Source organism: Triticum urartu, chromosome 4A (genome assembly GCF_056163025.1).
Source record: "Triticum urartu cultivar PI428250 chromosome 4A, HENAU_Tu73, whole genome shotgun sequence".
NCBI lineage: Eukaryota > Viridiplantae > Streptophyta > Magnoliopsida > Poales > Poaceae > Triticum > Triticum urartu.
In genome coordinates, this window is record NC_141876.1 from 65,775,040 (window position 1) to 65,788,908 (window position 13,869).

Sequence of the window (13,869 nt, forward strand, 5' to 3'; positions counted from 1 at the left end):
AAAGTAAAGGGAAGTGGAGGATGGAACCAGTTGCTTGGACAAGGATTTGGTAGACCAGTTCTAGTTGTTGTGACAACTGTACGGCTGGTTAGGGAGGCTGAGATTTAACTCAAAAGACTGCGTCTTCACCTTATTCCCCTTGAGCTAAGGACACCCAGTCCTCGCCCAATCACTTTGGTAAGTCTTCAAGGTAGACTTCCAAACCTTCACAGACTTCGTTCATCAGCGATCCACAATGACTCTTGGATGCTCAGAACGCGACGCCTAACCGGCTGGAGGATACAGCCCTCAAGTGTAACAAGTCTTCAGTTCACACGGACAGAAAGACTTCAGTGATGCCTAACACTCTTTGGCTCTGGGTGGTTTGGGCTTTTTCCTCGCAAGGATCTCTCTCTCAAATGCTTCAGAGGTGGGTTGCTCTCAAACGACAAAAGCTATGCACTAACTCTGAGCAGCCACCAATTTATGGTGTAAGGGGTGGGCTATTTATAGCCAGGAGGCAACCCGGCCTGATATGTCCGAAATGACCCTGGGTCACTAAGGAACCGACACGTGTCCAATGGTCGGATTTCAAACACACGCGACAACTTTACTTGGGCTACAAGCAAAGCTAACTTATCCAACTCTGGATAAGATTTGCTCTCATTGTCTTCGCTCGAAGACGTAGGATTTAGGTTGAGCATCACATCAGTCACTCTGACTTTGTTCACTTGGACCCCACTTAACAGTACGGTGGTTCCTATGACTCAACAAGGAAGAAAAGGAAACTACAAAACAACTATGTCTTCGCACTCCATAGTCTTCAAGTGAATGTTCTTCACATGTCATAATCTTCATCATGAATGTCTTCACGAACCACCAGTGTCTTCAATGTCTTCACACATTTTTAGGGGTCATCTCTGGTAGGTAAATCGAATCAATAAGGGCCTACTACCTGTGTTATCCTGCAATTCTCACAAACACATTAGTCCCTGAACCAAGTTTGTCGTCAATACTCCAAAACCAACTAGGGGTGGCACTAGATGCACTTACAGAACCCCTACTCCTAAGTGTTCCACTCTTGTTGCACCAAGCCCATCATTCGTCTCTCTCTCTCTCTATGTGTGTGTGTGAGAGAGAGAGGGAGAGAGAGAGAAGAGAGAGGGAGGGAGGGAGATCCTATGAGTCATGGGAATGTTTTGATTGAAGATATTTTGACTTCTACCAAGTGATTTTGTTTTGCTTGTTACTCTTGGAGGATGTGTGTCTCCTAGACGGTCAGGGGTCACTTGATAGCCTTCATCCACTATATTGTGAAGGAATCAAGAGTTTGTAAAGGCTCGAAGATCGCCTACTTAATGAAGATCTACGCCTTAGTGATGCTTGACATTGGAGATCGATATGCCATTGGAGATTGATATGCCATGGTGGAAGCACTACTAGGGAAAAACCTAGCAGTAGCGCGGGTAAAATGCTTATCAGTAGCGCGGGCAGCCGCGCTACTAATACGGCGCTACAGCTAACGCTTAGCAGTAGCGCGTGTTGACCCACGCTATTGCTATCTAGGGATAGCAGTAGCGGTCATCGCAAAAACGTGTTGCTGCTAATATCTATAGCGCCCTAGTATAAAAGGCGCTACTGCTAAGACCTCGTTGCTACTAAAGCCATACCCCGCGCTACTGTTATTAGTTTCTGATTTTTTTTTCTGCTTCATATTTTGTGCTGCTGAATTTTGTTTAGTGTTTTATACAATAGTCTCTAGCATATCATACACATACAAATCTGATCATATCATACACATACAAATAGTCTCATCAAATTGATCATGTCATCACCATAATCATCATCCAATACAAAATGATGTCTCTCGTCATCATCTCGAAATAGCGATACAAGTTATGAGATGTCTCGAATACTTGCAACTACATCGTCATCCATCTAAACAATGATATAGACAAGAAGAGCTATCACTATATGAGTGAGAGCGAAACTATGTAGTACATGAGGCGACGGTTATGAGTCCTCTCTCGCGTTAGCATGAACCTCAAGTAACTAGCTTCTGCTTCTTGTTTTCTTTTGAACCATTTATGGCTGGCGCCCGAGAACCGTGCTCGGATCATTTACCCTGCACATAATCATCATTTTCTGAATATAACATGTCCAAAACATCACATGTCCAAATTCCAAATATGATATCTCCAAATCACATGTCCACATATCACATGTCCACTTCAAATTTGCATATAACACGAAGAAAAATATAGAACTTGAAGAAAAATGCAAGAAGTTTTTTTAAATAGCAACAATTGCTTTAACTAAAAAATAGCAATAGTTTGAAACCTAGGGTTCATACTAACTACCACTAAAAAATAGCCACTAATATGTCCTAGGTTTTTTTAACTAGTGTTCATACTACCTAGTTGAATAGAGTTCATACTAATTGTAATTAACTAACTAGCACTAAAAATAGCCTAGGGTTCATACTAACTAGCACTAAATAGCTAGGGTTCATACTAAGAGAGAGAGAGCAGAGAGCAGAGAGCAGAGAGCAGAGAAGAGGGGAGGGGGAGAGTGCTTACAGAGGGCGGGGAGAGAGATGTGGTCGGGGGAGATGGTGGCACCGAGGCGTGGCGAGGCAGGGTCGGGGAAGACGGCGGCGAGGCGGGGTCAAGGGAGACGGCGGCGAGGCGGGGTCGGGGAAGACGACGGTGAGGCGGGGTCGGGGTCGGGGGAGACGGTGGCGAGGCGGGGACGAGGAAGACGACGGCGGAGAGCGAGGGTAGGGGCTGCGGCGAGGTCGAGGTCGAGGAGGAGGAGGCACATGCATCGTGGCCAGACTCCGGCGGAGAGCGAGGGCAGGGGCTCCGGCGAGGGCGAGGGCAAGGGCTCTGGAGGAGGCAACGAGGGGGAGAAGAGAGAGTGGGGAATTGGGGGAGGAAGCAGAGGAGGGAAGCCCGCGCAGGGGGTTATGTCAAAATAGTTTTAGCAGTAGCATGGGAAAAGAAAACATGTTGCTGCTAAAATACGTATCAGTAGCGCGCTTCTCACAAACTCGCTACTGCTAAGCTAGGACCGTCCTGTGGACAAGTTCAAACTTAGCAGTAGCGCCCTACCCTAAAAGCGCGCTACTACTAATTTAATAGCAGTAGCGCGGTTTGTAGAAGGGCGCTACTACTATACCTAGCATGTCGGCAATGGTGTGGCAATTATAGTAGTAGCGCGTTTTATTCCTGCCGCGCTACTACTAAGTGGATAGCAGTAGCGCCCTTTCTGACCACGCGCTACTGCTAAGTAGTAGTAGCGCCTCATTTTAACACGCGCTACCGGTAAGATTTTGTGTATAAGGTTTTTCCTAATAGTGAAGGTTAGTTGTACTTGGTGGGCCCTTGGTGCACAACACAACCGGGATCCCCGAGTGACCCTAGAACCAATTGGTTCGAAGCTTCCATCGACATGGGACTAGATAGCACCAACTATACGACCATGGGAAATACATCGTTGAGCCCATGTTTGGAATCGGCAAGCCCATGCTGCTTTTCGCGCAGCCATACACTTTGAAGTTGATTTTTAAGTGCTCCTAAAGACCTAGGAGAAAGATGTTGCTTCGAAAATGTGAACTACTAAAACAAGGTGTAGTATTTTTTTTATGGGACTGTTCACCCCACCCCCCTAGTCCTTAAACACTAAATCCCAACACAATGCCGCTGAAATAACCCGAGGCCACCGCCTCGGAGCCCATGCTCCGCCATGAGCGCTACACTATCCAGCTCTGTCATGCTGGTGTCGAGCGAAGGAGGAGCTCTACCTTAGCTCATCGCTTTGTGAGTTTTGCTTGGTGTTAATGAGGGAAGCGAGGAAATGTGGCCGCGGCGCTAGGGTTCGCCGTTCGCCCGGGACACTTCCCTGGAGATGAGGCGGGCATGCCAATCCCAAGAAAAGTAATGCGAACATGTGGGACAATGCCGGGCAAGCATCTCACGACAAAGTTCCGGGACTCAAGCTTCCAAAACAGACATACTTTCTATGTGGTTACGATGATGAAAACATTTTCTATCATGTTGCTTTCGCGCGCTACCAAAAGGTCCTGTTCTTGTGGCTACCTACGTGCATCAAGGTAGGGTAAGCCTTGGAGTGTTGTTCGTGACTAAACATTTAACTCATGCCATTTTCAGAACTTCCGAACCATCTTTGGCTACACAGAAATACATAACTGGTGTTTTTCCATAAGCGACCTAGGATATATTGTTTCAGGGACAATTTTCAACCACAATATGTCGGTGATCAACCAGAGTGTAACATATGGTCATATTTGTGAAAATAATTCAGCAAGCGCATTCGCCGACATATGCAGAGGGTGCCATGTTCATGTGCAAACCAGAATATATGTAGACACCTACGATTTCTCAAAATCTACATTGCATTGTTTCTATTATTCTTATTACATACTTACGTGCAAGAATAGTAGGAACACTGCACTACATTTGGTCACTCGGTAAAACAAAATATTGTTTTTGCGGTTAATTTAGACATACTTTTACATAGCACTGAGTGGTTGGTGAAGCATGCCGTCGGCCAACATCAGTCCCCCCAAACTCGGCCCAGATCCGCTCATTCCTGTCTACAACGAATAGCCGGAACACCTGGACAATTGTCCTGTAAAATAAATATACTCTACATGTTATTATCTAAGAGAGGGATAGCTGAAAACCATATCCATTGAACCAACAAAAAAACTAGAATAATTCATACACCATAGAAAGAAGAAGAACAGCTAATACCAGTAAGTTCCATAAAAATACCAATAGTGCACAAAGTTACCTTGTAAAGTTTATAAAAGAGCAAAGTTGCTACAGATTAGCTAGGATGTCTCTCATCTCATTCACAGATGTCACCGTTTCGTTGGGATATATTTTGGCAATCAGTTTGAGGAAGGTTGTATATTTATCGAGAAACTCCTTCTGCAACCAACAGATCATCCAGCAAAGGTAAGCAAGATATTACTTGTAGTTAATCAGAATGAACTACTCATGATTTTCTAGCTAATTACTACCAGCACTGATAAAATGCACCAGGTCACACGAAACTAACGTGTATCAATATGGAACTGGCACTCATCAACACTTCCATTATTTCAGTCAAGCAATCTATCCAAAGGAACCATGTTTCTCCTACTTTGCAAATTTCAATGGAAGGGAGATTCCCTGATCATCTTTTAGTTTATATTTAAGAAGATGGAATACCTTGCATTTTTCCCATAGAGAAGGTAGCAACTCTTCTGCAGTCATATTTTTCTGTAGTTTCCTGTACATTGCAGTGATTGTTTTGTCCAGCTGTTATAAATTTAAAAGGAGTATTAAGAAAAAAAATATTTGAGACGATCTCAGATAGTTCGTAGGGAAGAGAAGTAAACTGATTCTACTCTTTACATACACCAGTTAAGCTGGACTTCAGCATCTTGCGGAAGTCTACCTTCGACATTCCAACTTGGAAGGCTATCTGTACAATCATGTCATAAGAGAGATCCATGGAAAAATATATTGGCAAAAGGATCATTGGGCACTACACCTTGTGTATGTAAACATAAGCGTTAAATAGTCAGAGATGTGTATGTGTCTGGAAGCAAACACATGAATCTAGAAAAATAATTTTTTTCACTTGGAAAGCATGAATAATTAGTATTTTTCTGTTCCTATTTATATTAAAACAAATCGCAATTAAATTCCATGCTACTATTGGTGGTGACATATAACTATTTTGCTTTTCTGGCCAGAATATATAAGTGATCAAGAAATGCACCATGGTCTGGAATGGGTTAAAAAAATAGGTGCACAGAACAATATTAGCAAATGTTCACACTGAAGGTTAAAAAAAATAGGTCCAGAGAAAATGCAGCTTCGAAATTACGATAAATAAATGATATTAAATTTCACACTGAAGTGAAGGGCCAAATGCCACTACTTACCTCCTCAGGGCTCATGTTGTACATCAATTCCTCGATTTTCCGAGCAAATTGGAATAATTTTTCGAAGTGCTGAAAGAAAAAAAAAATGCAGAAAAAAAATTGGAATGTGGTAGTATAAATGCCTCGGTGTATTACATGGCCAAATGCAGTATGGGACCGAAAGAAGTTGCAAACAACTTACAATATATATGACAAGATTAATATGGCGCGAGCAAGCTTGTTCATAAGCTTCACTGGCTTGATGATAATATTTAGCAAGTGTTGGCACAACATTCGCTAAATCATATAGACTGTACATCAGATCAAATATAAAATGTTAATAAGTTGTTGAGACCACCAGGTATTCTGGATAATCATGGGTAGATATCCAGCATTCCAATAGAAGTTGTGTAAACTCTTGAGCAAAGTTGTACGTTGAAGGTGCACCAATTAGGGGGGGGGAGAACCTGTGCTGGAAGGCTGCATAATTCTCCAAGAGTACAATATCAACATATTTGGGCTCCACTTGAGCAATTTTCTCCAGAGTCACAAACATAATGGTCACCTATTTCAGAAACCGCAGCATATTATGTAAACTAGGAACATGGTTGGATAGTGTAGCTATAGCTCTGAATAGTAGAAAATATTGGGTATGTTGAAAAGAATCATCATTGATTATCATCTAACAGAGTTTGTACATGGATAAATTTTCCTTTTGTTCGTTAAGAAACAAATGCTCCGCATTGCAGAAGGTCTTACAATTTTCGTATATGCCTGATCAACTAGATCCCTGGATCCATTGATATACTGCTCCATTCGTGCTGCAAGTTGAGAAAACCTATATAAAAAGAAACAATGAAACTAGATGGATATCATAGACTTAAGCTATGCATCATGTTGAGCAAGACAGTGGTCTTTCTGGATTCTACATAAGTATTATGAAACACATAACAATGTACCTGGGAATATATGGTACAACTCCAACTTGTTTTACATTACGCTCATACTTTTCGATCTGGAAACAGGCATCATCAACGAACTGTGCTGCCCAAGAAAATTGAAACAGTAAAGAACAAAGTAGAGGCTCCAAAGTGGGAGCACCACAGATCTCTGCCTAGAGCTAGAGTCAAAGTGTCAGACCCTGCTAAACAAAATGGTTATTCTTGACTCCAAGTCATCAAGCAGCACCGAAACGTATCCTGCAACCTCTGTCTTCTGACCAGCAATATAACGATCTGTTATGCCGTGCATTGGTATACAACTCAGTGGATCTAGCTTGAATGCCCAGTCAACTATAGCATAGAAGTCCTCCTGAAAGTATGGCATGTAAAACATGTGAAGCCTGTACGCTTGAATAGCTTAAATTTCAGCTTTATGTTTCTCAATTTTTTTGTAAAACCATGTCGCCAATGTTTACAAGAGAAAGACAAGAAAATCAACCTGAATACCATCGAGCATCTCCTGTAAGCATTCGTTTAGCACTCCCAAATCGGCTGAACTGTTGTTACCTGGAAAATTGTTTTAGTAAGATGATAGTTCTATATCATGCAAAAAGCAAGAACAATTTTATCGTCGTGAGAACATTGTTGAACTTGAGTGTCGGTGGTTTATTAACTTGGTTTGGCACTACTCCCAGAGGACCCAGAAGTTTTCGGAGTACTATCTTCATCACTATCTGAACCACCCGATGTAGGAACTTCGAAGCACATAAAATGTGCCAAGAACAAGCTCTGCATCATCGACATCCATGATGAAAAATATTACATGTGAATTCTAATAATATGACAGGATTTACTTTGAAATCTCACATAAAATGCGTAGAAATAGAGACACCTCGTCAACAAGATGAGGAATAAAGGCAGTAATCATTTTGGAGTACGCTTCTGCAGGACTATCTGCAATACCAGCTGGCTGATTTGCACCTGCAGGACCTTCAAACGATGGTGCGCTGCTCTTTGATGCTTTTGAACTATTTCGGAGCTCATTAGAATATTCACGGGCCTACAAAAAGAATACACATGTCATGTCCATTTTTTAAATTTCGTTTTGCTGCATCTCTCGATAAGGTACCCAGAAAAAGAACTAAGATTGCAGTTTGCATTTACAGAAAAAGCTTGCTATTCTGGAGGTTAACTGCCCATAGGCTATTTGCTACTGAGATATGTGAGTGGTCACTGAGTTAGTCGATTTGCTCTTTCAGCATTGTAAGCATTGCTAATGAAGTTACAGAAACTTCAAGGCTCAGTATTTTTGGTAGAACATAGAGAAAGGATGCACTGCAGGCATTTGCAGGCAGTCCCGTACCCATGGACACGGATTCTCGCGGCATGTTGCACCAATTGAAGAAGCTATCAAAATGTTATTGCTGGCATACGTGCTATACGGGAAGCAGTGTCCTGCACCCTCTGGGGTGGGCTGAATGTCGAATCCTCCATGCACCGATGGTCATGAGTTGATCATATTTTTAGGATGAGTGTGTTGCTCATCATACTCCATCCCTTTTGCTTTGTTAGGCAGGAGCGGCTAAACACTATAACCAAGGAGGAGCACGTGCCCCTCTCTAATTAGATCGTCCCGATTAAACCCCTGTAACCCCTCGTACTCCATCCCTTTCTGTTAATGTACGTAGCATGCATGGCTAATTGAAAACGAGTCAAGTGTTGCAGACGTGGTTAAGGGCCCCAAGTGCCAAGCAGCGTGTGGCGCGCCCTGAACGAGTCTCAATGGAAGTCTTGATTGTTACTTGATAACACCTCTCAGAAGATCAACAGTCAAATTTATTTATCAAAATGGCTAAACAGAGTTGTTATCTTTGCATGGTCATAGCAGCTATACCAAATCAACGCATCGGTGTCTTGAAATATAATCACGTAACAACTTGAGACAGTACAGAAAGAACCTTACCTCCCGTCGAATTAGCAAGTTCAGAGAATGGCAGTAAGCTTTCCGTAAAGGAATCATACAACTTTTGTCCAGACTCTACAAAAATGTAGTGTAAAGTGAGCATGAAGTAAACTAATTATTCCCTATTTGCAGAAGGATTATAATATCACACCAAGATAACATGCAAGTAACCTTGATGAACTGTAGAAGCCGAGCATAAGTCCTGCATTTGTACCTCATGTCAGCATGGTCAGGCCTCTGCAATTGCCCTTTCTGCAAGTGTCTATAAAATGTTCATACAAGTCCTCTTTTGGCCCAAAATTAAACTCATTGCAATTATTGGATGTGGTTTTACCTGAGTGAAGTTGTCTTTATCATTTAGCATGGAATCAATCAAAGTTGGAAAGTAATTCCTTAAAAATTCTGACGCTCTCCGAACGAATGTGCACTTTAGAAGTACAAATTCTGCACGTTTTTCTCTAACCTGTATGAATTTCAACAGAAAATGCACATTGGCTGAGAAATGTTATTTTGGTAATCTTTAAAACTAGAGACGTTGCAGCTTGCCAATTATGTATAACTCTTAATCCATGGATCGGTAAACCCTCAGATACTTTTCATGTTGATAGAATGTACAATCGTTACTGGAGATTCATGGCAAAGTTAACTAACAAGGGAAAAAAGGTATTTGACTTGTAAAGGAACTAAATACCAGACTCAACAGGCCTAGTTTCTGATGAGGAAGAAAAAGACAGTGCACAACTTTGAAGCGATTCTAAAATGTTCGCGTGGTTTTCTTTGCAGGAAATATCATTTCACGAACCTTCCATTCGGAAAAGGTCGGCTTGTTTGCTGTAAGTTTCTCCTACTAGTCTCTGCTAGATGTATTTACATGTACTCCCTATGTAAACTAATATAAGAGCGTTTAGATCACTATTTTAGTGATCTAAATGCTCTTATATTAATTTACAGAGGGGGTACATAGTAAGCCTTCCATGTATTTCATGTGCTCCAGATCAGTGGGAGGTTACCATACAGTGGACTTATTTGACAATTTTCGGTTCAATCTAAATAATAATGAATAATACCTATAAAGGAAAGCCCTGAGCAAGATAATCATCAAGACAGAAAATTATGACACAAGGAAAAGAGAAAACATACAGCACGCATTTTTGCATAGCTTGGATCCATGTTGGACGCTTCTAGGTTCTTTATAGCACTGGTTAACCATTCACAGGCTTCTATATTCTTGACCATATTTCCCTCGTCGAATGAACCTCCAGTCAATGACACCTCATACTACAACATGATTAATCACATGAATATTGTAATCACCAAACTGTAGATGGATATAGTGCAAGAGTAACAAGCTTATTCAGTGCCCACCTCAGGTGGAATCTGCAAGAGTACAAGCAATCTGTCTAGCTCCTCACCTAATGCCACATTACTTACAGATTGCATTTCCAACCTGTTATTACGCCATTCTATCTGGAAAATCAAACAAAGGAATTAGTGAAGCTTATACTCAAGGTGATGAAAGAAACATTCGCTTCAACTCACTCTCAAACAACAAATGGATATTATAATCCGGTCTAATTATCTTCACTCCCTCCGATCCATATTAATTGTCACTGAAAACGGATGTATATAGACGTATTTCAGTGCTACTAGGTACATCTGTTTGAGCGACAACTAATATGGATCGAATGGGGTAGTAGATTTGCTGCTAAATATGGCTTCAAAAAACTTTTAGGAGGAAATAGTCGGTGGTGGCCACCCAGTGCAGCCACTCTGCCTCGTCACGCGCTGAGTCAGACAGGGTTCAACAGCTGGGTCAGACTGGAACTGGTCCGGTAGTAGTCGGTGGTGGCCACCCAGTGCAGCGCAGCAATGACACGCCCGACAGCTTAGTCGGTCAAGTTGATGAAAAAGACCATGGCCACAACCCACAAACTCGACTGCCAGAAGCACCCTCGCCTCTGCCACATCCGCTGCATCGGCAAGCGCGGGAGACAATTACGGGAAGAGCGGTTGCCCCAGGAGCGCCAGCGGCCTCTCATCGGTGGGCTTTCAGCATGTCCTCCATTGGGAGCGAGGAACACGACCTAGTGATAGGTCAGAATCATGTCCAGCACCAGCAGTTCCGCTGGCTCGTCGGGCTCGTCCTCGGGTAACTCCGACCCGACACTTGATGGTGGGTCCCGCATGTTGTGCATTTTGGGTGGGTTGTATCCGTTAGCCCCAAGAGTTCTGGTTCTTTGAAACCTTCGACCCAATGTTGTAGTTCGTTGATGTTTACTCTCTTTTTTAAGGGAAAATAAATAAATAAATAAACCCTATCATAGGTAATTAGGTACTAACAGTTAAAATTCATGATACTATAGATCAGTATGATAAACAAAGCTGTGAACCTGCAAACCTGTGAATATAAGCTTATGGTAATCCTGAAATTAAATGGACTACTAGAGGTAAGAAGAATTACAGATTGTATATCCTCCCTCATATGCCTGAGCTTGATGTTGAAAATGCCAAGCCACTCATCCATATCTTCAACACATATGGTAGCTACTTCTAAGCCCTGCAATACCTGTAGAACCCAAAACTTGAAGTTGTGAGGCATCAAATTTCTCTGATTCGTAATATACTAATATGTATAACAATGCATAAAAAACAGTTTAGAACTAAGACATACAAATAAGGCTACTAACAATAATCATATATATGCAAATGAATTGGTAAAATAAATAAAGTAGTTAATCCTTGGATGTAAAAAAAAACCAATCCATTCTCCTGAAAGAAGTTTTAAGCACACTTATCCAGCGATATATGTAATGCTAAAATAGGCTATTACTGTATGCATCATTCACATGTCAAATAACCTGCTGTGAACAATCTTTTGAACCAACTCGGGATGAGCTTTATCTGCTAATGAGAGATGGAAAAATAGCATGACCACTTTTAGGAGGTGTGTATACGGCTAACTAATTTGGTCCTTCAAGGAAGGGTAAGCTGAAAGTAGTATAAAATTAAAATAACTAACATTTTGGTAGGAACCTCATGATAATGGGAGATATAGCAAAATGTGCAAGTTCATATCAATACAAGGTTAAACTAGCCAAAACTCAGATACTGAATTGACGTCGCATACTACATAAAAGAACAGTAATGCTCCAATTGGCATGTAGACGATGAGAGTGCATTTACAGAATAGCGGAAAAAAATGCTCGCATACCTCATCCACAACAGATTCTGTTTCCACAAGGGCATACACATTTGCAGATTCGAGAGCTACAAGTTCACGCTTCATCCTTTCTGAAAATGCCTCTGCTTCACCAATGGCCATGACATAGCTATGCCGATATAAAATGTCGGGCATCAGTATCATAGTTTTCATGCAAAAAAGAAGTTTGTTGTGCCCCGTAGATGTCTAAGTATGCCACTACCAGTTCGGCAACTTACTTGCCAAGGAGAGCCTCAATGTCCTCTTCCTCCGCTTGTGAAACCAGGTCCTTCTCTAGGGCAACTTGAGAGTCAGCCTCTAGCACCAGTGAATCAAAGGGGCTATCATTCGTGGACACCTGCGTAGCCTTTGTTGTAGTGTTCTCCTGCATTTCAGTTTAATATTATAATTCGTGTTATGAAAATCATACAGGACACTCCAAGTCTAAAACATTGGATATTCGATAGAGTTGAGCGGCCAAAACAGTCATGGTACGGGTAAATATACAAGACTATATTGATCTATTTGCCGTGAACATGGGGACTACGGATGATGTGTCTTAGGTTACTTGAAATACACGCGCGGTCTAAAGCTGGCTAGAGTACTAATCCCGCACTTAATTATTCATGATAAAACATATATCAAAATTCATGGTTCACAAATTTTCGAAGCTCGCAACAACCCCCCAAAAAGTGAGAAAGTAATGTACCTTGGCCCAGATAGCCATCTCGACGATGTCCATGCCAGAAACTTTGGGGATGCCACCCAGCAGCTCTTTGCACAGGTTGAGAACGCACATCAGCAGACGGTTCCTGCAAGACTTAGACAATAGTATGCACAAATGAATGGATTGAAAACTAAAGAGAATGGTGAACATGTATGCTACGAACGAACGAACGAACGAACTGGCTGACGCGTCACCTGTCGTCCTTGTTGCGCATCGTCCACTGAGGAGGCGAAACACTCTGGCTCCTCAGGTTATCAAACCCCTGGACATGCACAATTTTCGTGTGAAATCAAGAGGTTGGACAGTAATTATTTATCGTGAGGAATGATGATACACGTACCAATATGAAGGTGCATCCGCTGGGATCGTTGGTGGCGACCTCCACCTTGTGGAGATGCTTGATCTTGTACACCTTCGCCGGCTGATGAGCGATGATCGATCGACGAGGACGGGGGTAATGTCAGAAATCGATCTGCAGCTCGGTAAATCGACCCAATTGACTGATTGGTTAGGTGGTCGTGAGAAATCACCTCGAGGATTCCGCCATTGGAGTACTTGAGGACTCGCAGGAACGCCTTGGTCTTCTGCCCTTTCGGCTTGGCTGCCACGGGGGAATCAAACAAGATGCATATGATTGTCTGAGATGGAGATGGAAGAGAGATGGATGGATGGGCGGATGGGGGTGCTGACTGGTGACGGCGAGGACGCGGGGCTTGGCCATGTTGCTGTGGCGGGAGGCGAGCTTGCCGGCCTTCCCGGCCCAGGTGCCGCCGCTGGTGCGGCCCTTGGCCACGCGCATGCACATCACCACCTTCTCGGGGGCCTTCTCCTTGCTCAGGATGCCCGCCTCGCACGCGCGCTTCAGCTCCATGTCGTCCGCGCTCGACCGCGCCATGGCCGACGGCGGGGAGGATCGATCGCCCTCTCTCTATTTCTCTCTCTCTCTCGCCGCCGGCACCGGATTAGTTCTTGCTTGAGCGCTCGCCGTGAGGTGAATGGGATCGGATAGGAGGGTCGGCGCGGAATGGTGCTGGCGGTGATCGATGAGATGGCTCGATCCGTCCTCGTAACTGACCGACTGCAAGATCGCTGCATGGACGGGGGCTCATGATGCCGCCT

General features: G+C 43.0%; 1 protein-coding gene across 2 annotated transcripts; it reads right to left on the reverse strand.

Moving 5' to 3' along the window:
* Window positions 1-1,788: 1,788 nt before the first annotated feature.
* On the reverse strand, window positions 1,789-13,863 carry LOC125553548 (exocyst complex component SEC3A-like). 2 transcript variants are annotated; one of them, XR_015600276.1, is made up of 27 exons: window positions 13,441-13,863; window positions 13,281-13,351; window positions 13,091-13,171; window positions 12,945-13,012; window positions 12,733-12,835; window positions 12,263-12,408; window positions 12,036-12,153; window positions 11,286-11,390; window positions 10,190-10,291; window positions 9,965-10,102; window positions 9,159-9,287; window positions 8,996-9,076; window positions 8,825-8,899; window positions 7,754-7,921; window positions 7,536-7,650; window positions 7,361-7,428; window positions 7,061-7,231; window positions 6,880-6,959; window positions 6,680-6,758; window positions 6,388-6,485; window positions 6,123-6,231; window positions 5,942-6,010; window positions 5,410-5,475; window positions 5,220-5,309; window positions 4,798-4,937; window positions 4,512-4,632; window positions 1,789-2,104 (listed from the first exon to the last, which is right to left on the reverse strand). XR_015600276.1 is itself a non-coding variant. In XM_048717320.2 (26 exons), the coding sequence occupies exons 1-25, from the start codon at window positions 13,643-13,645 to the stop codon at window positions 4,827-4,829; spliced, it is 2,646 nt and encodes an 881-aa protein (XP_048573277.1). In that variant the 5' UTR covers window positions 13,646-13,863; the 3' UTR covers window positions 4,032-4,632; window positions 4,798-4,826. The 2 variants fall into 2 exon arrangements, 1 of the variants encoding a protein (XP_048573277.1); XM_048717320.2 differs by lacking the exon at window positions 1,789-2,104 and having other exon boundaries at window positions 4,032-4,632.
* Between the last annotated feature and the right edge of the window lie 6 nt (window positions 13,864-13,869).